This window comes from Tetranychus urticae, chromosome 1 (assembly GCF_039701765.1).
Source record: "Tetranychus urticae isolate SD_2017Ah chromosome 1, NJAU_TeUrti_SD_1.0, whole genome shotgun sequence".
Taxonomy (NCBI): domain Eukaryota; kingdom Metazoa; phylum Arthropoda; class Arachnida; order Trombidiformes; family Tetranychidae; genus Tetranychus; species Tetranychus urticae.
Genome location: NC_142958.1, coordinates 18,389,620 through 18,416,963, shown reverse-complemented (window position 1 = coordinate 18,416,963; position 27,344 = coordinate 18,389,620). Strand labels below are relative to the sequence as shown.

General features: G+C 32.0%; 2 protein-coding genes and 1 long non-coding RNA gene across 3 annotated transcripts; all 3 read right to left on the bottom strand.

Moving 5' to 3' along the window:
* Window positions 1-5,700: 5,700 nt before the first annotated feature.
* LOC107359239 (uncharacterized) lies at window positions 5,701-17,172 on the bottom strand. Its single transcript, XM_015925715.2, has 4 exons — window positions 16,083-17,172; window positions 15,840-16,009; window positions 6,789-6,954; window positions 5,701-6,547 (listed from the first exon to the last, which is right to left on the bottom strand). The coding sequence occupies exons 1-4, from the start codon at window positions 16,975-16,977 to the stop codon at window positions 6,336-6,338; spliced, it is 1,443 nt and encodes a 480-aa protein (XP_015781201.1). The 5' UTR covers window positions 16,978-17,172; the 3' UTR covers window positions 5,701-6,335.
* Window positions 17,173-18,404: 1,232 nt separating this feature from the next.
* Window positions 18,405-18,693, bottom strand: LOC149094711 (uncharacterized). The gene is made up of 2 exons (XR_016199369.1): window positions 18,650-18,693; window positions 18,405-18,588 (listed from the first exon to the last, which is right to left on the bottom strand). It is a non-coding gene; the product is annotated as an uncharacterized LOC149094711 (long non-coding RNA).
* Window positions 18,694-24,841: 6,148 nt separating this feature from the next.
* Window positions 24,842-26,763, bottom strand: LOC107371993 (uncharacterized). The gene is made up of 2 exons (XM_015940139.3): window positions 25,633-26,763; window positions 24,842-25,558 (listed from the first exon to the last, which is right to left on the bottom strand). The coding sequence occupies exons 1-2, from the start codon at window positions 26,625-26,627 to the stop codon at window positions 25,039-25,041; spliced, it is 1,515 nt and encodes a 504-aa protein (XP_015795625.2). The 5' UTR covers window positions 26,628-26,763; the 3' UTR covers window positions 24,842-25,038.
* Window positions 26,764-27,344: the final 581 nt, after the last annotated feature.

Genomic DNA, 27,344 nt, shown 5'->3' with positions numbered 1-27,344 from the left:
GATGAATGTTTGTTCCAATCTTTTTCAGGATTCTTTGATAAATTGCAATTTAAATGATATTCTTATTCATTTTCATTCTTCCTTCCATGGCATATCATCATCATTATTTCATCTTCCAGTTATCTCATTGTACAATCTTATTGTTTGCTGCGATTTAGTTGTTACTTTATTGTTGTTGCAAATTGTTATTTAATTGCGATTCTCAATTTACCTTCATCAATGAACTTATCAGGGTAACCTGAATGAATTATCAGAGAAGTAGAAGAAAAAAGGTTCAATTCTTTCCTAACCTTTTCTTTTCTCATTCAATAACTTTGATTAAATCAGCTAATTGCCAATGCTCTATTGTAGTCAATTAAGAGGGAATCAACATGAAAAGTTTTTTACTTTACTTGAGCAACAATTTTAACCCTTTTCTGTATTTATAATTTAGTAATCAATTAAATTTCAATTGAAAATGCTGTTTCATCATTTATCAAAATTAAAGTCATTTTCCTTCGCTTTTGATCAATCATTTCCATTCATTGAATCTCAAGATATCTTACTTTGATTGTAAATTACAATTTAACCTTTTTTCCATCTTTGCCTTTGCCTGAATCAAATTAACGAGTTAATTGTGCAAATATTCAATCATGAATCAATTATATTAACAGAAAATTGTTTCCAAATGTTTACCGTTAAAGTTCATTAATCAAATAAGAGTCGATAAGAAAATGATAGTTTATTGTTTCTTGAAAGAAATGCTATAAATATATTTGTAAATGTTGAACCCTTCAATTTACTCGATAATGTCCATTGTAAACTTTAACCAAATTGTATTCAAATTATGGCTTTTCTCGAGGTTTTACCTGCCAATACTTGGACCTTTACACTGGTTACTAATGGTTAATTAACCAGTTTTGTTGCTCTTTTGCCGATAAAAAGCAAAGTTTTATTTTCTTCTTTTTTTCTGTGGTTCACCTTTTCTTAGAGGTCTTTTTGTGTGTGTTTGAGGTGCTCATCTTGCTGATTATCATCATTAGCATCATCATACTAACTATCAATGTAGATCGATCATTAAGCAACCAGGTGAAACAGTCAAAGGGAAAGTTTATTACAAAATAGTTACAGAAGGCAAGAAACGAGAACATCAATAACCACTTTACAGTCAATGCTTTTTTCGTGTGCCTTTCCACTTACGACGGGATGACTTGGGATGATGAGAGGTAAGAGGACTTGGAGAGTCTCTCATTGCGTCTACGAATGTCATTAGAGGTAAAAAAACATACAGCAAGAGTCAAGTTGCTGTCGTATCGATTGGATTCAGCTGCTGTCCAATTTTCATTGATTGCTTATTTTCCTTTTCATACTCATTAAATGATGAGTGTTAAAAGTGAGGCGACATGGGCACATGAGGCAAGACGAGGAGTGAGGACAAGCCGAGCATAATGTTTATTTCAACCTACAAGGTACATCGATTGGAGCATTGACCATTTCTCAGTCTCTTGTCTCTTGCGTTTTGCTGCCTCATATTAAAGTGTCGACTAAAAGCAAAGGACAGCAGTAACACAGAAACCAGTTGAACCTCACATTTAATCATGTCAATTGTGGCATCACTTGGCCTTTGCTGTTGTTGCCTTACATTGCATAGTACATCATTATCAATGAGTTACAGACGCCTGTGCAATGTCCATCGGGCTTGTTCAAGAAGTAGCAGAGAGAGAGAGAAAGAGACGCACGCTGAAGAAGTAAAAAAATTAATTGACTTTTTCTCTGCATCATCCTTTCCAAGTAAAATAAATGAGTCAAAAAAGGTAATCATTATCTTCTTACTTTCACCTCTTTACCATTTTCCCTCCTCTTTTGCTTCTTCACAAAAATGATTCAATTACAAAGCACGACTTTAAATTTATCAAACACAAAATTGATTCCAATCCAACATTTGCCAAACTTTTTGAGTTTACAAGAAAAATCGAAGAAAACTTTTCCAAAATCCTTTAAAAAGTTATTCAAAGTGTGAACGATCAAAGTTTGAACGTCTCATCATAAGCCAAGTCTCACCAACTTGAAGTTAAACTCCATAATTTACCGAGCATTTGAACATTTACCAAAATTCTGCAAAAGATTATTCAAAGTTTAGAAATTCAAATTTCTCAAAAATGAATACTTACCGATAATGACAACCAGCATTATTAGCAAAGCCAAATTATAGCCAAGAATGCATTTCGCTCTAAACTCAATATTTAGGGTTAAATTGGTTCAAAATCCTTGAGGAGTTTTTGCTCTTTTCTTGGTTTATCATCTAATCTTTACAATAAAGCGAATGCACTAAAAGTTGTGGCGAAAGGGTTCTAAAAGACGACCAAATGACGGACATGATTTGACTAAACAACAGGTTGAGCTTTCTTGGAATTCAGATTCCTGAGAGATTCCCGAAAATAGAGTCAAGAGTATCACTCATGATCGGGAGTCCACTTGTTTGATTAAATTGATTGAATTAATTCGCAAAATTATTGATGATAATGATAATGGTTAAGCAAAGTTGATTCTGTTGATGATGAAGATGGTGATGAGCAAAAATGTTTGAAAGTAAATATTAACACTTAATTTGTTTTTAATTAATCTTTTGGCTTTCCTTACACGCAACTTTACTTGTCAAAATCAAAGTAACCAGGATGTTTAAGCATCAATTAAATGAACCTTTTGCGTCTTCAACCATCTTGTGTGTGAACACTGAAACTTTTGTGTTATATCAATGTGTTTATCATGATGAAGATCAATTTACTCATAACAACGATAAGAATACAAATTAGCTCGTCTTTACAATTTGACAATCAAATGGCAACTTTCATCTTCATCTTCATCATCATCTTGCATATTCACATTGAAACCTCATCATCATCATCATCATCATCAGATAATTTAAAATCTAATATAGTTTTTAAACTACCGTAATAGCATCAAGATTTTTATCAAACAATTAAGTTTGAGTAAAAAATTGAAGAAAAAAACTGCCATTATAATGGTAATGATGGTGAATCTGGAAAAGCCATGAAAAGGGTTAACTTGTCAGAAGTGAATTGAAAATTGAATTAAACTACAATCAACCAGTTCGACTAACCCTTTTTACCTCATCTTTCACTTCAACTGATTATGATAATTTGAAATGAGAAAAGGCCTCAACATCATTTATCTAAATCAAAGTCATTCACAGTTTTTTTTCACTGCTTTTCTGTGTGTTGTCTTACAAGTTTCATTATAATCACAACCCAATCAATTTGAACAACTCAAGCAACTCTAACATTTTTGCGTTAATTTTGTGGTGTTATCATGAATTATCATGAAACCATCTTCATCTTTGAGGCTTGCAAATTTGAAATCAATTAACCTTTGAAAAAGTTGAACAAGAAGTAAAAAAAGAGTTGAAATTGCTCAAAAATTGGGATAACATTTTGGTGATTGAAACTGAAATTTCCAATGATTATTAATCAATGCAATCATTTTCCTTGAAACGGGTTAAATGTAAATATAAAGGAATGTTAAATTGGTGTTAACAATGAACTGAATCAGGTCAAAGTAAATGAAGTGAATAAAGTAGAGTTTGAATGCAAAAGTTTCTCATTATTTGGATAATTATTTTACTATTATCAGTTGTATCGATAACAATGCAAGGCAAAACAAAAGCAGCTAATATCAAATGTAAACAATTGTAATGAATGTATACGTTTCAGTTGAACAGCAAATTACATGAAATTATGATATTTGATAGTTCATTTGCCAGCCAATTTGCTCATCAAAAATTTTCTCCGATCAAAAGCGTTTAGTGTCAAAAGTCAATTGATATTATACTTTGATCAATAAGGTTAACTTACAAAAAATGATAACTTAAAGCTTCAGATTGCTTCTTTTGCTTGGCATCAGTAAATCAGTTGAAACAGATGATAACAGCAAATTACAGCAACCAAAAGATGATATACAATTGGACAGAACAAGGTAGCAGCTGAATTGGTTTCTGTGTATAATAATTGGGTAAAATCAACGGATAAAAGGAAAGTCTTTTTCCTCTTCTTCCTTTACCTGTGAAATGTTGGATTTTGAACAAATCTTTAATCAATAAATAATGTTGCCTCAACTTGCTCAGTAACTTCCCTGTAATTTACAAAGTATCATCATTCTGATCATCTGTCTTTAACAATAAAGTTTTCAATCCACTTTTTAAACTTGGTTAAACTGTGTGTGTTGGCCAAAATTTACCTCTTTTTTTGGATGCTACTAAAGTGAGTAGCAAAATGCAGTTGTTTGCAAGATGATGATGATGATGATGATGATGATGAAAGGGAAAAGAGAGAAAAAAACATTTTTACCTGTAATCACACCTTAGCTTGACAGATAACATCCAGGGTAACAACATTAATAACGGCAAGAGTAGCAGCAGTCAGGACTGAGCAGTGGTCTTACACATTGCTTTATCAATGAACCTTGGTTTTGGCCTTTGCTTTAGTGGAACGTAAAAAAGGCACAAAATGATCATTTCTCATTACAGGCTTCAACTGCTATTACCTTTTCCAGTAACAATGTAACTTGTACTTTTCAATTTCTTTGGACTTACCTTTAATAACTGGTAAGCTTCATCTTCCTTTACTTCTCACGAACCCTCAAAATTATGGCATATCATCATCATCATCATCATTTTCGTCAACTTCAAGAGTTATATAACATTTCTTTTCATCTCTTGCAATTGCAATTTACACAATTCTTATCATTATCCTCATCGTCAAACATCATCATCTTCATATTCAACTTTTTTCTTTCTTCAACTTGCACTTTTCTCTTTTGTTGATCTTGAAATTAGTTTAAATGACACTCACATTTCCTTTCAACTTTTTCACCATAATTTCATAACAATAATCATAATCAGAGGTTTGATTGTAGCCTCATCCTTGACTCATTTCACACCCAATGAAACAAGACTGAAAATGAGGCAAAAACTGTGCGAATTGGAAAATTGAGTAAAAACAAAAAGAAATGATTCATTACCTTGAAAAAAACCAAGCGTTTGGACAACACTTGTTCTGGTCAGCGTAAGAACAATTGTCCAAACAAGGAAAAGCGAGAAAAAAGTTTTCACTTGTTTAAAGTAAAAATAAAGTTAATCAAGCAATTTACCATTATAATTATAGTGACAATCAAAGTGAAAGTCCAGCTAATTGTGAATATGATGATAAAGAGCAAACAATCAGATAGCAAATGTACATTTGTTTACCTTTTTTTACCTTCTCATTAACATTGTCCAAATTAAAACAAAAGACTGACACATAAAACAATGTCCATCTGCTGCTTGTACAGTAAAATAATTGTAACCATTAAAAGGTAAATAAAAATGAATCCTTAATGATAACCTTTTCTGATTAATGTTTTCCATTGCTTACAATTGAATAGTAAAAGGACAAATTACAGTCCGAGTGTCAATTTAAATGAGCCAAAAGTGATTAACTGAGCAAACAAACAATCTGCTAATTTCATTGTTGAGACTCTTTATATTTGGTCAACTCCAAGAGTCACTTTACTGGACTTCACTTGAAACTTGTTTCAAGTTTAATTATACATTATATAATTGCTGAAAGCAGAGTAAACCTTTTTCAATGGGAAACTAATTATCAGTTTCAACCTTGTTTTCATCAAGACTTTATTGATTAAAATGAATAGTCGATTGACTGAAACTTTGTTTTTACCTTTTCTTTTTATTGTTTTTAAAAAAAGTTCATTTTTTTGCAACTTTTACATTAATTTTTGTTCATCATTTTTCACATACAATATTAAGGGACAAAAAAAGTTGAGTGCTGATTACAGGTGACAAAAGTGAATAAGGTGAGACATTCGAGTGTTAAAATTGAAATGATGAAGTGCTCAGGTAATGAAAGAGTATAAAAAAAGAGGTTAAAATGAGTGTGTTTTTTGTTCCAAAAAAAGCGTCTTTTTTGGTTTCTGTAAAAATATATTTTTTGTTTAATAAAAAATAATATCATTATTCTGATGACTCTTTGATAACTTTTCAGGTAATTTATCTCTTGATGTCCATCTCAAGATGACATTGACTTTGCCTTTAAGCTAATGGACAAGATGAAAACATTTGCTTCCCATTGATTCAACACAAGAGTTTCATTTTCACTCTTTAACCATTTGTTATCCTTGTCTTCTTCTTTGGTCATCATCTTGTGTCCATTTTGTTTTAATCAGTCAACAGGTAAAATCTGCTTGCTTTTTTTAACTTTAAATATGAGGTGATGATTAGAGCAGATTTGGTTTTTACTTGTTGAGTTTGAGAATAGTTTTGTTTAACCTTTTTTTATGTGATATTATTTTTGACTTAGTAAAGGTATTCCGTGGTTGCTTTGGTAACAATCCTGGCAAAAGCCTAATACAAGTAGACCTGAGTTGAGGGTAAATTCACGGTCACATTTGGCGCACTTTTCAGTCATGGATTCCTCATGGGTTTTCATGTGAGCTCGCAGGTTACAGGGAAGAGCAAACTTTTTCCGACAAATTTCACATTCATAAGGACGATTGCCTAAAAGGAAGATAAAAGTAAAGTTGAAAAAAATGGAAACATTGAAAGTGTTCAACTTTGCACCCAAGTTTGTCTCAAAAGTTTCAACTTGACAAAAATAGTTTAAAACGATTTTTGAAATTGAACTTTTCTTTGGCTGTTAATCAACTTTTGTCAATAAACTGACGACTCTTGGTGCTAATAATTTATCAATAAAAGTTGAACTTTTGTCGGATCTAGAAGATTGAGTTTGAATGCTTACCTGTATGAAGATACATGTGATTACGCATATTTGTCTGTTTACTGAAACCTCGACCACAAGTGTCACACTTGTAGGGCCAAGATCCGTTATGGACGTACATGTGACTCTTGAGATCACCTGGAGTTGGAAATGATTTTGAACACAAAGTACATTTGTGAGGTTTTTCCTGTTTCAATGAAAAGAAGAAAATTAAAAATTTGAGCAAAAAAGTTAATGATCGACCATCAATTATCATATTGTATTTAGCAGATAAAAAAGGCAAATTTTTCATTCCAAGTGAAGATCAAGTTTACAGATTTGATTATGCAAAGGGACAAGTAAAGTACAAGTTGTTTTCAGGTAAAAAAAAGAAATGCAAGTTTCACTTGTTTCATCGTTTATCAAAATGATCATGAATCAAAAAAGAAGAAGAAAAGTTGAGAAAATGAACGTCAGGATTAAGGTGACCAAGGTGAATAATGAATGCAAGAAAACATGAAAAAGGTAATGTTTGTAAAATGTATTTATCAGCTAATATATTATAACATTTGGTGGTTGCAAGTTTCACTTGAAACATTTGTGTATTTTGTGGCTCACATTATTGATGATTTGTTTATTTGATTAATGAACTATGAACAAATTTGGTGATTTTTCAAAAGATTAACAGTGTATAATAACCCTGATTTAGTCTAAAGATGAAAAATTACTTTAAAATTGAAAGAAGAGAGAGAGAGAAGAGAAGAAGATAAAAAAATGAAATGTGACATGAAGCTGACATGAAAGAAGAGAGAAAAGATGAGAGATAAAAATGATGCTTTTAATATCATCAGGAGGTAGAAAGAGGCTCATGTCTTAACAGGGTGAAATGAATTCAGTAGCATATGAACAGGCAACACATTAGCCAAAAAGGTAAACGCAAAAAGAGCATTTCAATATTTTCTGTTTCAATTTGTTTCTTCATCTTCTTTTACCATTTCATTTTTTACTTTAGTTTCTAAGTTTGACTCAAGGCTCAAAGGCTATGCGAAACGGATGCAACAAAAGGGCAACAACGCTCAGATAGTCTTGGGTATTGACACTTTTGAATGCACTAGAAGCCAGTGTGATGCTCTGGTTGCGTGTTAAGTTTGGGTGAAATTATGAACGGTCAAAGGAACCAAGAAAAAAGAGGAGAAAAGAGCCTTTGGTGAGAGACATGAAGATGAGAGAGAAAGAGAGAAGTAAAATCGGTAAGTGATAACCTTCAGAGTTGAGATCATCAATTTTCATCTTTACCTGGTATTAGTGGTGAAAAAATCATTACAGTAGTCACCTTTCTTTTTCTTATCGTTTCTCATCATGCAGCTTATTCTGTGCCAATTTTCATTTTTATCTTTGCTTTTCTGGCTTACCTTTTGTTAGATTATTTTGGCTAAACCATTAAGACGTAATTTAACTTGAAGCCAGTTCTAGCACCTAAAGTGACCCCAAGATGAAAGTATCTAGTTATGGTTCTTGTTGATCAACAAATAGCCCCACACATGCAATCCATATGAATGCATCTTCTTTTGTGAATGCACTTTGTAATTACACTTTATTTTGACTTCTTTTTTTCGCCAGCAAACAATCATGAGAGAGAGAAATGTTGATTCAAACCTTTTCTTTACCTTTCTCAGTTACCTTGAGGGAGGAAAAACTATGAGATCGATTGCTCTTGAAAACTCATTTTTACTCTGTGATTCATTTCTTCTTCAATGTATGTTTGATGGTGTTGATGACGGATTCATTTTTTTGTTTAAATCTCACCTCAACTTGAATGGTTATTGTTAGTAAAAGAAGAAACTGGGAAAATGAAAAAAAAGTCATAAAACTACTGAAAAAAAAAGTAAAATGGATGAGATTGAAAGATGAATAACAAAAAATTGCTTTGAAAATATCACTTGTTCAATTGGTTGATATACGAATCCAGTTTTTTTTGATTATATGATCAATAACAAAGTATTTTGAGGAACATTTACTGGTCAGAGAAATGGTTATCGTTTTAAAATTACTAATTATGGTTGATTTAATAACATCTATCTTCTTCTTCTTCTTCCTCAATAGTGAGTGAAGAGAAAATCTTCCAAGGTAATCTTGTTTCTTCCTTTTCTTTATAAACACCTCTCAACATATTACCTTTACCTTTACTTTTTACCTTTAATTCTGCTATTGACTAGTTTTTCCTTTCCTTCAACTGATACACTTCAATTTGCCTACTTTTTTGCTCCTGTGATCTGCTGTGATCTGTTTCAATAATTGCAACTCGAGCAAACATTTGTCAGTTATCAATCAGTTGAAAGGTTAGAGGTTGTTGGAGTAAAAATTTGATAAAACTTTGTTTTGAGTAATTATTTGAGTGGTGAATGATGAAAAAAGTAAAAAAATGTGTGACAACTTGCAAGTAAGAATAGCGAATGAAAAATGATGCAAAATAAGAGAGTTTCATTATCGTCATCCATCAATATAATTAAAGGTAAATTAGGTGCTCTCTACCTTGAAATGATGGACAAGGTATGGAAGAGAGAGAGAGAGAAGAGAGAGAAAGAGGAAGAAGAAAAAGAAGCCAAATAAAGAATCAGGCCAGAAGCAATGAAGCAGTGAATATTATGCGTGAGAGTAACGAGAAAAAAGATGAAGTTGAACGTTAGGTTTTCATGATAGTTGCATGTGATTAGCTGTTTCTCAGTTCAACATTCATCAATATATATCGATTGATTCAAGGACTATTCAAGTTTTCAGTTTTTTCTACTTTTATTGAGGTGTGATTGTTGTTGTTTTCATGTTTTTTTGCTTTGTTTTTTTTTCTAAACTTTAAACATTTAAGATTTAAATGTTATCAAGGAAATGAAGCAAATTCTGATTGATTGTTCAATGAATTTTTATAATATACATCTCATGATTACCAAAAAAAAGTTACTTTTCAAGTGAAAAATTAAATGTTTATTGGAATCAAATCAACTTAGCAATTACTGTTATCTCGCTATTCAATCAAAAAATTGTTGCTTTCATAGTTTGTTGATATTTGGTTATTAGGTTGAAAAAGTTTCAGCTCTGAGTTTTATGGTCAAGTCAACCAAGAGTCGTTATCAGTTGTGATTGTTGGGTCAACTTTTGTTACACAAATAATGCAAAATAGCGTTAACTGGACGATAAACTTGAGTCTTGTTTATCTGGTTAGATGTTAACCTTGTGAGTATGGAAACATTGAACCATGCAAAGTTAACCAATAATTAAACTAATTGTTTTGAAATTGGTTAATAGTCAACTCAGTTAACTCAAGACAATGTTAAACATTGTGATAGGATGTGACAAAAAATTCAATAGGAAAAGGATATTGAAAGCAATGAGAAAATTTTGTTTTGTATAAGTGTTGAGTTGAATTGAACTTGCACCAGCCTTGATTAGTTGGTGATGTTAACCTACGAGCAAACATTAACTTTATTCATTTGCAATGAATTTCAATATTGAAATAACATTTCATGAAAGCTTTTCTCAATCTAATGAGCTTATAATTTCCATCCCGCACCCATCAGATTACATTTTACGTCTCTGAATGAATGAGAACCAATCAAGGATGACCAATCTTTTGAACAACATTATCATCTTATCTTCTTCTTGTCATTTCTCTCGTTTAATCAACATTTTCATCATTTTGTTCATCTCTTCTTGTTGCCACAAAAATCAACTAACCATTCAGTTCCCAAACCATTATCACTTCACTATTCAGATAATTAGTTTTCTTTACTATCTTTTCAACCGATTCTCTCTCAGTGCAAAATGATAACTTTGACCATTGAATAATAATTTTTCTCAGTTATAGATATGTTTAAAGGAAAGCAAAAGGAAAATTACATTTTTTATCAATTTTCTTCATCTTTTTTTCCTCTCGCTACTCTGAGAAGTAAAATTGACTCAAACGGTGGCTTTTTACCTTCTCACTTGCTACCTGTTATCATATGCTCAATATTATGATTAAATGTTGAGAAAGAAAAAGAAGAAGAAAAATGCTGCCCTTTCATCAAAACTGATCAATTAACTCTTAATTGGACTGGCAACTCAACATTCAATTGGAATCGATTCCCTCAACATGACTCAATGTAGGCGACCATCAACAACACTCTGGAACCTTGGAACAGATTCAATTTTGTTCACTTCTAACTTTCCAATGAACATATCAATAAAGCGGATTGGCGATTAAACAAAAATCAACAGTTGAATCCTTCAGCAGGCAGTGAAGGCGAAGAAATGTTGTACAACTTCTCATGGCGAGTATTATTGATCAAAAGTAGCTACTCTTGATGTAGCAATTTACCAATAATAATGAACTAATCTATCAATATTAATCTTCTTCTTTCTCCTTCTTTCTGAATATTCAATGAAAACCTGGAAAAGCTTAAATAGACATGTAAAATGAACGCCCAAACTCACCCTTTTTGTTGACTACATATCAAGTTAAACATGAAACTTATGAAAGGGAAAAGAGCTGAAGGCAAAAATTAATAAAAAAATGTAACAATTAATGGCTAGAAAGGTCAAAGTGAAACAAGGTTAATCACTAATCAGTTACTTTGGTTGATTAGTGTTTTACTCGTTTTCCTAATGTTCATGATGGCTGAAAATGGTAAAGCCTTTTCAACGAATTATCACAAAATAATTAGAAAAAGAAGTGAGATTAAATTTATTCATTGAGATTATTCAAAATGTTATCGAAACTTTGATCTAATAATAGCTATAAAAGCTGGTGTGGCCAAACGTTGAAGGTTCAGTTTAAATTATAATAATGGCTACTTAAAGCATAATATTTGATAAAATTGAGATCAATTAGGCAAAGAGAAAGATTTGATTGTCTCAATGGTAATTTACTTGGTTGATCAGATGGGCAAGCATTTAGCTGGACTAGGAAGGCATTTGGATCTAAATTATTAATCATTTCAATAAAGTTAATAGTTGCTTTGGTTTTCATGAGGAATCACGTTTAAAACAGTGAGCACAATTGGATAAACATGAACAAGTTGAAACTCAATTGTTGAAAAACCTTGATTCTTACTATTAACCTTGGCATTTAGTTTTTTTTTAATTTTCCATTAAAATATCATTCAATTTACGTATTGACCATTCAATAATCGCTTACGAATGATACTTTGATTGCAACAGATTTACACTCATTATTTACATTTCCTCAGATTACTTGGACAGCGTCGAGTGTTTTTTCCCTTACTTTTCTCGCTGATTGTCATTACGAATCAAGATGCCTTTTGGATTGGCAAAGCTGGAAACAAAAGGAAAAAGCCTCGGGATTATCATGATACAAGGGGAACGGCTTTTTTCCACCACTTTATCCACAGCATTGTTCATCACTTTTTGGACATGATGAATGTGTTGGATCCGGGTGGAGGACAATCTTATGAAAAAATTGTTTGAAAATGTGGTGGACAATATGATGGAAAAAAGTCGATCCCGATACAAGTGGTTGTAGTGCACGTTGGTGAAGAGCAACCTTTCTACATATTCGTGGGGAAAGTTTTTTAGCGTTTTTCTCGTAATTCCTTGCAGCTAGAAGTTCAGATTTTCTTCTACATTGATTTTAAACTTGAAACAGTGAAATATGAAAATTTCAGAAAAGCTAATCAGAGCGGTTATTGAAAAAAACATCGCATTCAATTTTTCTAGATCCTAAAAATAAATCGAGATCTTGAATTAAATTATATCAGCACGTAACTTCAACCTTCCTTAATCTATTTAGGAAGAAAAAGTGAAAAATCTTTGAATAAATAATAATTTCCAAACTTTTTTCCCACAGGTTAGCAAATCCATTGAGTACTTAATGTTGAATTTAGTGAGAGAAGGAAAAATTAAAAAAAGATGAAAAAAGCGATTTTGATCGATTGGAAAATGGTGAAAATATGAAAGCAAAAAATTGCTCAAATGGGAGTGGGTATTGCTAATTATTATTACTATTATCATTATGAATTATAATTCATCAATATTGACCTTGAAATGCAAGTAGAGAAGGCAAAGAAAAGTAAAAAAAGATCGAGTTTAAGTCAAGGTAAGAAACAGGTAAACGAGATTGATATTTTTTGCATCAATGAAAGGAAAATAAAATGTTTGAAAAGTGAAAAGTTTTGATTTTCATGTTTGAACATGATGATGATTAGGAGTGGTATATGAATGGTAACTATATGGGTTTCTCAGGCAACATCATGAAGGTGATCGCTTTGCAAATGAAAGCAACAGAAAAACTTGTTCACGAAGGTCAATTAACATTTGTCTACTGCGAATTTTTCATCCCTCTTTTTTCTTCTACTTTTTTTTATGATTTACCAATTCTGATTCAACAATAATTATAATAGCAATGAAACTCGGACGATGCTATCTCGCCAAACCTTAGACTATCCCTTTAATTTAGTAGGAAAACTATCCAGTCCAGGAACTCCTCTTATTGTTATCGTTTCTTTCTCTCTCTTCACCATCATCATCATTTTCACCAAAATTTTCAAGCTTCTTATTTTTACCTTTTCTTGCCATCATTTTGCCAATAACTTTCAAGGTAAATAAAAATTTCTAGTTTTGCTTTCAAATGAAAATATCAATTGCAAGTATAAATAACTCTTATTACGATCTGATTTATCTTTATTTCTTGTTCGCCTTTTTGCTTACCTTTTTTTTAATTTGCTTTTAAGGTGTTTATCATAGATCATTGGACTGACGATGGGCAGTTGCTGATGACTGGTTAGCAAGTAGTGTGAAGTTGAATTTGATTATAAATTAAACTGGTCAATATTGCAAAATCTAGTTGAACCCATTCACACTTAAAAAGAGTAAACTTTTTCGATTTTTTTCTCGGCTTGATTATACAGTCCATTTGTGGGTTATCTTTGGTTTCCGGTCATTGCTAATACAAACAGAAGGCTTTCAATAGTGGACACGATACTCTTATCACTTTTTTATCCTTCATTCGGTTTCGTAGACTTTTTTGTTTCTCATCTTCATCATAATTATCTTCTTATTTTTTCGAGACTCTCTTGTCACAGTTGTCCCTTTTTTTGCAAGCTGCAGTTTCTGGACTAATTTTACATTATTATTACAAGAAGAAGATGAAAAAGGCAAGACAAAAAAGTACCAATAATAAACAGATATTATCAATTTGCTTGAGGTTGATGCAGCAAAGTAGGCAAAAGGCACAGTAAAAAAAAGAGACAAGTAATAATTATATGAATGAGCGCAAGTGATAAACAGTGCAAGGAGAAGGGCAAAGGAAGCAAACGCTTTTCAAGCCCATAACTTGCAATTTTTGCTCGTACACATTGACTGGAAATTAAACAGCAAAAATGAAGGAATGAGCAAAAGTTCCCGTTTCTGGTGTGTATTATTTGTACCACTCCTGTAGAGAGTTGAAGTGAAAACAGTAATAATAAACTTGACCCTTATGTTTATGTAAAAAAGGGAACAAAAAGCATTTGCAAAAATGTTTATGATTATGATGATTAGGATGATGGTGATCACCATAGCCTTGAGTCGGTATTCAAAGAGACAGACAGAGAGGATAAGAAATGAAAAGATACATTGAATTTCGAGGGTAAACATGGTGCACAAATGAAGAGACAGAAACAGAAACACAGACCACTCTAAGTGCAATCCTGTTATATAACAATTGATATGCTTTGTTGGTGAAACAGTGATTTTTGGCGTGAAAAGCCGCAGTGATAATAAATTGTGAGCGGTTAAACAAGATGCAAAAAGGTGTAACCATAATAATGATTTGTTGATGCAACTGTTGATGTTGATGTTTGCACAGTCAACATGAAAACTATATGAGAAGCTGAAAGACTCATAAAGCCTATAGGAGTTGGTATTATAGAGAGGAAGAGGAGTCAAGATTAAGCAGCGCATGTAACCACAACACACAACAAAAGAAGTAATTTATCGCTTCGTTGATGAACTTCACTTATACTGTTACTTGTTGAATTAACGAATCATAAAATTATAATTAGCAGCAAAATAGGAAAATAAAACAAAATGGATTCAGTGATTTGCTTTAGTTTTGGACACTTTTTTTGACGCTACTTCAACTCGTGTCAATTGAATACAATTGGTTGAGCCATGTCAACACCTTTTTATGTTTGCATTTGTGGCTTCAATTACAAAGGATTTAGTCTTTTTGTGTTCATCAAACCGTCAATCGATTAACTCATCCATGTAATTGATAGACTTTCGTGTTTCATTATTCATGTTAAATACAGAGTAAATGGATCTTTTGTCAGTAATAAAAAACATTGTACTGTCATTTCACTTGTTTTTTTCACACTTTGGTCAGTGCTTTTCAAAATGAAAATCAAAGTTCGCCATATTTTGGGTCAATTAGTGACACATCAAGTTTATAGCTTTAAACAATTTAAATTGTGATAATTGAATGAAATGATAAACAATGAACTATCGAAACCCGATCATTAGTTCAACTTTACTTCAATTTGCACATCATTAGTTGTTATCTCGACTGTTATCAACTCTACCAGTTTTAATAAGTTCATTTGTGCTAATGTTAAATAGAGTCGGGCAAAACTTGTTCAACTCAAAGTCATGGGTTGAAAAAGATTATGTTCAATGTTTCATCATCTTTTACTTGACTTTTTAACCGATGATCAAATTTTTACAATTTTCTCATCCTATTGAACATTTTCGCTGGTGATAACGGTCCACTAATGGATAACTTTGCAATTTTCATTGGTAAAGCCCAGAATTGACAATTAACAAAAGTCAAAGTGAAAAAAACAAATGAATTTACTTGCTTTCGTCGAATTGGAAAGAACTTGTTCGGTTCAAAGATGATGCACCGTTCAGAATAGTGTAGGTGGAAATGTGAAAGAAGATGAACATTTGCATGATTTAAAAATGTTGGATAAGATTTCCCTGATAATAAAAATTTGATCTTAGAGTCCCTAAATTTGATGTTATTTTCGCAAGTAAATCAATTTTCACATTTTCACAAGCTTTTTGAGACAATATGATAATTGATTGTAAATTGAAATGTTGCCAGTTAATAGATGGTCTTACCTTGTTGTGAGTCATTCGATGGTAATAAAGGTTTGAGCTTGCAGTAAAACGTTTACCGCAAACGTTACATTGATGAGGTTTTTCACCTGAATGGATTCGCCGATGAGTATTTAAAGATGATGAAGTGCTGAAACCTTTTCCACACACATCACAAACATGAGGTTTTTCACCTGTAAAATGAGAGAGAAAAAGCAATAATGAAAACATTGATTGAAACCAAATGATGGATCATTTTCAATTTACCTGTATGAGTACGAAGATGACGACGAAGTAAAGAGGGACGATCAAATGCTTTACCACAATATTCACAGGGTAACATTGTTCGTTCACGAGGTTTTTTGATTAAATTGTTTGCTACCGGAGCATTAATGTTAATCATTTTCTTGTCATTATTTGTATCAACAGTTAATTTGGTGTTTCCATTTGGTAAGTTTAATATTGTTAACGGTGTCGTCGTTTTCGTCAGAGTTGGTGTTGTTGATGGACTTGAACTTGACGTAAGTTTAACCTGAGGTTGAGTTGAAGGTGATGAGGTTGGTGTTGGTGTTTTGGTCAATGGTGAAGCATACAATTTATCATCATTGGTGTTGTTGCCCTTTGATGAATCCTTTTTAACTGACAATCCGTTTAATGGTTTACTTGAACATTGTTTAACATTTTTCAAATTGACTTGATGATGGTCATTGAAGTGGTTTACTTTCAATGGTTGAATCGGTGATGATGGAGATCGCAGTGAGCCTATTGAAGATGAACGTGAAAGCAGGGAAGATGAAGGTGAAGTTGATATTGTTTTGGATGATAAATCCAACGATAATAAATTCCAATCTTGATTGGCTGCTTTAGAGGCTAACGATGAGGCTAGAGTTGTTGACAAGAATTCAGCTTCTTTCAAACCCAATTGAAAGGATAACGGTATCGTTGGTAATAGAGTTGATGATGATGATAAATTAGATGACAATGAACTAGATGAGGATGAGGATGAGGAAGAAGATGATGTAGAAGAGGAAGAAGAAGAAGTTTTATCTGTTTTAATCAGAGGCGATGATAAGTCCAGTGGAGCTTCAAAATCGTTCAACAAAGAAGCCAAAGGTAACCTTGTTGAGGGAATTATAAACGGATAAGGATAAAGTTGAAACATTATTGGTCAATTGTTTGCTCTGTTTTGTTAATCACTTAATTGTTGGGTTAAATTGTGGTTAAAATTCATTCGCAACGAAACAACAACAAAAAACAAAAAAACAAAAGTTGAATAAATAAACAGTAAGGTAAGCGAGTCCAGTAAGAAACACAAATGCACAAAAAAACACGTTAACTTTAATGATTAGAAGTCAACTTGAAAACTAAAGCTAAAAGTTGTTGTTGATGAGAAACGTTGAGCTCAAAACGTTATCTAGTTTTAGGGTTGGACTTAACCTGCCTTTAGCTCCTTGAGTAGCTCCTTTAGTCCATCATCATTATCATCTTTACTCTCTTTCTCTCTCTTCTCTTCTTATCTCTTGCTTACTCTCCTTCGCCCTCCCACTCTCTTTCCCTCTCTTTTTCTTCTCTTTCTTTCTCTCTTATCTTCTTCTTCTTGAAATGGACCCGCTAAAAACTCGACATAAAATGTTTATAATAAAAACTCAGGCCATTGAATGGTGAAGAGTTAATGGTAAAATTGAAACAAAAGGTCCTCTAAATGTGTGCAGCTGATAAAGTTGTTGACGGTAAAAGTCCAAGTGTTTACCGTAAACTTTGGGAAAAGTCGCTATTTTTGGATTGAAAAAGGTTTTGAATGTTCATTTGAAAAATTGGTTAGTTTGTTGGCGATTAAGATGAGGTTAAAGGTAAAACAATTATCATTTTAGGTTAGATCCAATGGACTTGGATCAGATCCACTCAAAAATCAATCAGCCCATGAGAAGGCCATTTTAGTCAACATAAGCGGTCTTTCATCTTGATGATGTTGATTCATTTCATTGATCCCAATTTTGTTGTTGAACTGGTGATTCTTTCAAGTAAGCCCACGAGATGTTCGCCATGAAACTTGCATCTTGACCATGGAAGAAACATTTCCATTCTCTTGACCAAATCAATTCCACTTGATTCCACATCAACTATCACCAATCTTGATTTTAGTCCAAAGACAGGTTGCTGGGAAAAAAAGAAGCGAAATCAGAGAAATCTCCATTCTTTGATTCTTTCTCTTTGTAAATTGTGCTTGGTTTTGATCCTGTGAATGAATCAATTACAAACTGGACTTTTTCAATGAATTCAACCTCGCATGTAATTCAGATTTAAATCTGAGACAACATAGAGAAAAAATTGCATCATTTGACCGCATATTTGAGATGAAGACAGAGCTAAACACAATACCAATTTGTGGTGAACTCTGGCCTCCTCATGGTCGCTCTTTTTATACATTGGCTCTTATCTTGATCCAATGGGCTTGTCCCTTGTTAACCATGATCCTTTGCCATTACAAGGTTGACTCCTTTCTTCGTCATCATATGGAGACCCGGGTCCGTCTCATGTGTTTTAATGATATGGATTCAAAACAAAAGGGTAACCTTTTTTACTCCAAACTGGTTTCAACTATTTTGACCAAACGCGATATCAGGGATAAATTGAAACGAAACACAAAGGTGACTCGAGCCTTGTTCAAAAATACAGTCATCTTTGGTTTAATCTGGTTACCACTTAATCTGACAAATTTATATTTTGATTTCCTTCCCGATGACAATAGTTACCATTTGTCAACCACAACAATCTATTTAATACAAGCAATTAGTCAAACGATTGCTGTTCTCTCGCCAATAAGCAATGCTTACCTTTACTTTTGGTCCAATACCAATATAAGGAAGCAAGTTAAAAATATTGTTTATTTGATCGTTTTAACGGAATCAAGGCGTGATTATCCTTTTCAGCTGAATGACAATCAAAGACTTTTTAGAATCAAAATCCGAATCGAAAAAATGTTAAAACTTTACTAAAAGTTTCTCATTAGATTAAGCTCGAACGTTGCTCAAAAGTTTTTTCAGATTTTTCTTCGTCAATGTTACATTTATCCAAAACTTATTGTTTGCCAAAATTAGAATAGATATTAAACGCACATCATTCTCAATAATTGACAAGAAGATTCCAGCATCCCAGTCACTGAGAGCAACTGTGTCAGAGAAAAAAACAGTTAAAGTGAGTTTGACCAAAGCGAAACATGTAATGATCTCTTGAAAATGGCGAGTAAAAGTATTACATGAAAATTGAGACGAGTTTCAAATTTCATCATTGATGCAATATTACAGACTCTTTTCATGATCCAGACAAAATCAATCAATTAAATGATCGATAGAAAATTTTTGGTCATGTTTTAACCATAATATTGTTCCATTTACCTGTAACAACAACATAACGTTTAGATTTTTGTAGAGAAACAAAAAATATGCGAAAAAACGGTAAAAAATGTTGCTCTAATGATAATTGTTGGGTTGATGATGAAACGATTTATTACAACAAAATTCATGTTCAACACATATAGACACAAGAAAGACACGAGAAATCAATCATTCCATACCAATCAGACTATACCAGTTGAAATGAAGATAATGATGAATAGAGCGAATAAAAGTAAAGCAGCAAAAAAAAGAAACCAAAATATGTGGATTCACATGTGTGAGTGTATAAAGGTAAATGCTATAAATATTACATTATACTCTTAACGTTATCGTTGATAGCCTCAGGTAAATTCGTGTGTCTCGAGTTTCTCATTGCAAGTCCTGCATTTGATTTAATTGTTATGCTACCGACACGACTTTTTCAACGCTTATCCTCATTTAAATCCCAAGACTACTTTAATTTTATTATGATTACTACTATCATCACCATCACCACTACCATCATCAACATCAACAACATCAACATAATCATAATAATATAATCATTATCAATCTCATCATCAGAATCAGAAGATGAATAAAATAAAAGGTGAGCGTTATCCTTTTTCGTTATCTATCAATTCATCTCTACCAAATTACATATTGGCGTTATTTTCAGCTTCACCAGCCATCATTAACATTGAGAAACAGTGAAACAAAAAGCTCAACATTCATTTATTGAATTACGATACTTTTCAGTGTTTATCATTTTTCTTTCCTATTCTGTTCATCTCTTTTTTTTGCTCATAATTATTTTCCATCTTAATTCAATTCTGACCAAAACTAGTTATTATCACCAATTATCTCTAATTTGTTTCAAAACTCAACAAATTATCACTCATAATCGATTGTTTTTCGTGATTTACAAGCAGAAGTTTACTTTTCTTTTGGCTCATCTTTACATGAAACTTTTTTTATAACTTAACAGATTATCAATCAACAAGATTCGCATTTCATATTCATGTGAACAGCAACAAGGTTCAACATAAAACAACTGAATTTTCTTATGTGCTACTTGTTTATACATTTATACCTGTCATCATTATCATTAAAAATAGCATAATGAATTAGCTTCATGCTTCAACAATTCAAATGTTCACTTGAAACGGTAAAGGTGAACCAAAGTTTAGCTTTTGATTAACTGATAAAATTAGCTAATTCGTCATTTTCCATTGGAAACTCATGAATTGGAATGCAGAATAAAATGCAAATTCAGATCTAATGAGCGATATATTGTTTGAGTTGAGTAAAAATCTGATTTGTTATTTGCTCATTGAGATTTTTGGTACTTCATGCTTTGCTCGAGACTACTTCGGGTGCAATTTTGAGCTTCTCACGACATTCTTAATTCAACAGTTTTGCAGCAATTAACTAGATAACTTTAGACTTAAGAATCTTGTGGTTGAATTCAATTGAGCTGAGTGAATGATAAATCAATATTTTTCACCATCATTTGGTTCAATTTGTATCTCACTGATTTCTTGACACATGAAGACTAATGATATCATAAAAATGCAAAATAATTCAATGGCGCTTATTGGACTAATTGAACTTTTCATTATTATTCTGGAAGAGCAAATTGTATCATGTACTTACCCTAATGAATGACAAGTGCAATATCTGTAAGCATTTGTCAAGTTCATTAATTTCATTAGCCTTTGCATGGCTGATGTAAAAAGTGATCGTCAAGACTTTAACAAGTTTTATTGCTTATTAAACTGACATTTATTTGACCAAAGATTTAAAAGTTATTATGTAATTGAAATTAATCGGGACGATTTCAACCTTTTTTTAACTTTTCCTTTCCATTTTATCCAAATTCAAGTCTTTTTCATAATTCATTTGAATTTTTTATTGCTTTCATCATTTAGTAATATAATTATATTCAACAATTTTAAAAATCTCCATTCATTGGAACATCTTTCTTATGTTCCGATCATTACTTTTCACGGCTTTTTTTAATTGAATGTTGACTATTTTATTGCACTGACATTTTTCATTTAATCAAGTTTAAATTTATACCATTTAATCGCATTTTTTATTACTTTGAATCAGAATATATTTGACTCTTCAGATCAAGGTGCGCCTAAATTGATTAATCTAATGAAAGGATTAAAGTCTTTTTCCAATTAATCATATCGAACAGTATATTCAATTCGTGCACCATTAATAACGTATTATCATTACAATTGACAAAAAATAAGGTTCAATATCTAATGCCATCAATGGCTCATGTGGGATTACCAGAACAAGCGTATCAATTCAATGTATCTTGAGTTCCTTGGTTATTCATTATTCAAATTTTGATGCAATTGCAAGATTAATTACTAAAGTTTTCAATTCATTAACAAATTGGAAGTTTTAAACTCATTCAGTGAGTGAAATGACGTTGGTTGCACCATCTAACGATTAAACTGAATACTAATCAAGGGTCACGAAGTTACTATTGCAGTAACTTGCGCCATCTTTTGGTTCATTTTGTTACTGATAGAAAGGGTCTCTGGTTTAGCTGAAGTTTTTCAAAGTGCGATTGAATACGAGTGGAGCTACAGTATTAGTATCAGTGTTTTTGTTGCACAAATGATTTGTAAAACCAAAATTTACTTCATTGAACTGCTTAATTTTACTCTTTTACCTCTTTGAACCTTAAAATCAAATTAAGCGGAAGAAACCAACGTAATGTGATGATTTTTATAGCTATTGCATGAATCGACAAATTGCTAAAAGTTTGCTGGATGTCAACCAGTTGAAATTTAGAACAGATCTTGACTCTTAATTATTCAGATAATTCAGCGTGAAAATATCATTCAAATTATCTTATTCAATAAATGTTAAAATTTTAATTCTTTTTTTCTGTTCATTTACTTAATTAGTCATAATTAATAGCTGTGTTTACAGAGAATAATTATTTAAAGTCCGAGGGTTTGATCAATATTCAGATCCTTTCAACTGAAGGGCAAATTAGCTTTACAAATCAACTTCTTTGAATGCGACTCAAAAAGTGATGTATTAGATTAAATCGAGAGAAACATTGTGAATTTCGTCTTTAAAATGTGAATTCTTTAAAGATTTTGGAGTCAAATCATCTTATTACTGGATAGTTATTAAATAGACTACATAGAAAATGTAATAAAAAATTGGTAATGAAATCGGTCAATAAGGCACTGAATCCTACCCTATCCCGCATCGTTCTGATGCAACGGGTAGGTTTGACAGCCGTCCAACAGTTAATGGCCTAAGACTTTAACGTTAGCCAAAAGACTCAAAGTCTTTTTTTGCTAACAGCCCTAGGACCCTGTTAGACCTTTTTGACAGCACACTACCTCAGTTAATATTAAGTTTCAACTTGACTATCAATAATGATATAATAAGGTACTGATATTATTTCAGTTTTTTCCGTTATATTCATTATTACAGATAATTCAATTTAACAGGATCATTCCAATCGTATAATTCAATAAATGACAAAATTTAAATTATTTTTTCCTGTTTATTTACTTAATTCGATCATTATTAATAACTGTGTTTCCAAGTCGTAATTATTTAATGTCCATAGATGCAACAAATATACAGATTCTTTCAACTGAGGAACAAATTAGCTTTACAAATCAACTCCATTTTGCCTGATGATTGACTCAATTGACTTTGCTATGAGATTGACATGGCTTGAAGAAAGTTCCACAGATTCATGATTGACCTTTTTTGTTTATTAATTCGAGCCTTAACTCTCTAATTTTTCAACTACAAATCTCCACGCCCTATAACTAATTTAATATTGTCTATGACTCTGTTGGCGTACTTTCTTTTTCGTTTGAATAGGATCATTTGTATTGGAGATTTTAAAGCACTCCCATTAAGAATTATCTTCGAACAAACTAAACAATATATACTGTAATTAATACGATTCTTAGGTTTCGCTTAAAATCCTTCATAATAACTTCAAATTATTCTGTACATTATGGATTCTATTTTTAATATGCTTCCAATTTTTGTCAAAGTATTCATGAACAAATGAATTAGTGATCAAGCAGAGATTCTCATTAAATGTAAAACTTCTTCATGAATTCCGTGTGGTCGATTCAGTCTTTCAGCATTAGATATGGAGAAAAGTATCCAAAAATTCGAAAGTGGATTCGCTTAACATCCTCTGACCATATGAACATTCAGAGGCATGATAAACCTTTTTTGTTTAGTTTGTTGAGGTGCACTATTTTTGATAACGAAACATGATTATTATGATTCTTAACAAATTTACATTCCCTTTATTACCTTATTACATATCAGTAGACTCATTAAAAAACCGTTTTCCTGGTCTCTAGGTTTGCAACTACTATTATCGGATTGGGTTGATGGTGGTGTGATTCAGATGTCACGCTTTATGCTGATCGAGAGGGAGTACGAATTGATTGGACTCATCACAAGTTTCACTGATTAAACATGATTGAATAATCTTCAGACTATCATGGATGGATATATCCAGTGATCATTTCTCATGTGGAAATTTCTGTGTGTCAAATAATTCAGTGGTTGAAACTCCTAGAATCCAATAGATGGAATAAAGGTCGATGTCAGTATCAATGTCAAACTCTAGCGAATTTGTCAACTAAGCTTTGGTTTTATTCGGCACTGAAGTAATCTGTTAAACGCGAAAAGGAAATAATTTTGCATTTTAACTTTATGACTCTCTCTAGTTTGGATACGCCACAAGACTTTGGCTGACTGGGCAACTTTCGAACTAAAGAAATATCAAGCGATTAAAAAATGTGAAAAGTAAACTCAATTCTCTGCTAAAGGCTATTGAATATATTGATAATAACTTCACTTCATTAATCTACAGTTGTATCCCAATACAGAAAAATGTAATAAATTAATTCAATAAAAAATTGAGAGGTAATGAAATTGGTCAATAAGGTGCGAATTCCAGCTCAATTCCACCGTCTGGTAAAACAGGCTGGTTCGACAACAGTCCAACAGTTAATGGCCTAAGACTTTTCCGTTAGTAGATAGAGCTGCTCCTTCTTGTCTAACAGCCTTAAGACCCTGTCAAGACGCTGTCAGACCTTTTTGACTCCACACTACCTCACTTAATGAATAAGGTTTCAATTGGACTATTAATAATGATATAATAAGGATCTAATATTATATCAGTTTTTTCGTTTTTTCCGTTAATACAGATCATTCCATTCAACAAGATCATTCCAATCATATTATTCAATAAATGTCAAAATTTAAATTCTTTTTTTCTGTTCATTTGCTTAATTTAATCACAATGAATAACTGTGTTTTCAATGTCGTAATTATTTAATATCCGAAGATTCAACCAATATTCAGATCTTTTCACTGAAAAACAAATCAACTCCACTTTGCATGTGACACAAAAAATAGAAAATACAAGATTAGATCAAGATTCTTGAAATTATTTTGAAATTCATCTCCATGGTGTGGATGGTTCCATAAATTTTGAAATTCAATAGCCTTGACATGACATTGATATCAAAGGGATTTCAATTCTAAACTGAGGTTACAATTAAATAAAATGTCAGAAAATTAGCGAGATTCTTGATTCAAGGCAACGGGTTGTCAATTAACAGATATTCTGAAATTTAGTCGAAATTTATTCACATTTTCAAGAAAAAATCATATTAAAACAATTTAAAAAATAATTTCAGTTAAATATCGATTATCTCAAAGTTTTCAATACATTATTGTATTTTGAAACGGTATACAGTTTGATACAGAATAATGATTTAATGGTGCTAATAATACAACATGTAATGATAGATTCAATTTTACTTTACTCTGTTTTTTGAATACAACTTTTTAATCAACTGAAATGAAATATCAGTTGAAGTTATTGCAATCATTCTATTGCCAGAATATATCTGACCCATTAAGCTCCATGTCTTTTTGTAAGTGTCGAAAATCAGTATCTTTTGTTGCGATCTTATCAACAGTAACACATTTGACTTATGTTGATCCATTTGCAAGTCTTCAAATGTTAAGTTCATGCCTTCAAAGGGCTTAGTTTTCTCTACAGTTTTCTTGACCATGTCGAAAACGCGGAAAGTCAAAGACTTAGTAATGATGTAACATACATCTTTTAAAATGCATGCATGGATTCGATGTCCATCAAATGGGTTATTATACCAATGGACATGTTCAACGGGAAGGAAACAGAATAATTTTTGATCCTTTTGAGGGTAACAGATGATATTCATTTTTCCGTTGTATTCAATAAGTGTGTTTTTTTCCAGATCACACCATTTGTCAATTTTTTCAACTCCATCTTGAATGTAGGCTCTGTAGGAACTGGAACGGAAAAGAAAATAATACATAAATTAGAAATTAGATTGACAATAAAAGTTGAAATTGATAAAACTCACCTCTCTCTGTCAAATTTTGGTCTAAAACAATCGTAGAGTTGATTGTAATAAGCACTCGGAGATCCAGACATTTCTAGCCAACGATATTGCTTTTTAACAAAATCAAATCGCAGCCCAGCTCGTCCAGAATCAAAGATGACATCCACCACATGCTCCTTGTCGATAATCCCAGTAGGAATTTTAAAGTTGGCTTCGAATGAACCACAAGGTTCCCAACTATTGTCACTATTGAGATAACTCATCCCGATGCAATCAGTTTTCAAGAAATAAAGAGAAATTAAATGTTTCTCTTTAATTCGATTATTGAAACATAAATTACGACATACGTCAGGTTGACAAGTAAGTTCATCAAGTGACGGAAGATTTTGGACGACGAATTCGTCTTCTTTTATATTCAAATAGTCTCCAAATGTGTAGCACCATCTGATACATTTCATCAGATCTGGTAGGTGGACAACACGCGATTGGTTATGTTTAATCCATTTCTTGATGGCTTCCAACACTTGATGTTCATTTTCAATGGATAAATCCAACGATAGGATGTATTTAACTACTTCAAACGGAAATTCCAAGAAATATTCACCATTCATGATCCTCAGAAAATTTTTACTCAAAAAAGAATTCAACATTTTAAAGTTAAGCAATGAAGAATCATCTTTCACATGCTTAATTAAAATAGGGATCTGTTTGGCAGTAAAATTTTCGGCTAAAAATGATTGACACGCAGTTTTGATCGATTCAATCCTCAGATTGTCAGAAACATCATACATATGTAAAACGTTTTCCATATTGACTACAATCCAATCGGAATACACCCAATTAATTACTGATTCGAAACAAGATTCGCTTAGATCAAAATGAAATTTTGTCACAACTTGAGAAGAACACAATTCATGAAAAAATGGAATTTTTGAACAAATCAATGATTTAGAAACTGAATATCTTGATGATCGATTCATCAACTCGATTTCATCTTCACTTTTAATCTGCAACATAATGCAAACAACAACAGATTGAAAAGGTATAGATCAAGAAAAAGGATTTAAAACAACTTATAGTAAAGTTGAACTTGATTTGAATAGAAACAAAATTTAAAGACACAGTTAAGACAAACTTTGACTGACAAAGTCACAGTTAAAAATGGTGAATTTGAAAAGCCAACACTTTTTCAGACGATCACAAATGCATCACACATGCGTGTTCCACCCAATAAATTTTTGTTTTTGTTTATTTTGTTGATTAATCACCGCCAAAGATTCAAATTTTTAACCGTTTATTGTGCAAACGGTTTTTAGTTGAATATCTTTTGGATCAAGATAACAAAGTGTGAAATATCAACAATAAATACTGTTGAATATTTTGGTGCTTCCAATTTCATTACTTTAGTTGACTTTAAAGTGTTTAGACTGTTAATTGGATAAGATTTCATGCCATTACATGAAATGCGAGTGTCCAACACAATAATGATTTTTCTTTGTCTCGAGTTACAAATGACCATTTGTATTCATAATAATTTGTATTGTAATATCAATTGTAATAATTCAATTGATTCTATGAAAAAAGACAATTGTCGCGACCAGCTTTTTTCCACCACATCCACCACATTTTTCCACCACTTTTTTTTTACCGTTTTTTCACCCTATTGTCCACCATATTGTCCACCACCCAATCAACCAAATCAAACATTATCACTTTTTAAAGAGACTTTTCTC

Excerpts from the sequence above, each read along its gene's own strand:
- LOC107359239 (XM_015925715.2), bottom strand. The coding sequence starts at position 16,977 with ATGTTTCAACTTTATCCTTATCCGTTTATAATTCCCTCAACAAGGTTA. Across the intron at positions 6,955-15,839 it reads ATCGAATGACTCACAACAAG|GAAAAACCTCACAAATGTAC; the intron begins GTAAGACCATCT and ends TCATTGAAACAG. Across the intron at positions 6,548-6,788 it reads TCACATGTATCTTCATACAG|GCAATCGTCCTTATGAATGT; the intron begins GTAAGCATTCAA and ends TCTTCCTTTTAG.
- LOC107371993 (XM_015940139.3), bottom strand. The coding sequence starts at position 26,627 with ATGTTGCAGATTAAAAGTGAAGATGAAATCGAGTTGATGAATCGATCA. Across the intron at positions 25,559-25,632 it reads CCAAAATTTGACAGAGAGAG|TTCCTACAGAGCCTACATTC; the intron begins GTGAGTTTTATC and ends TTTCCGTTCCAG.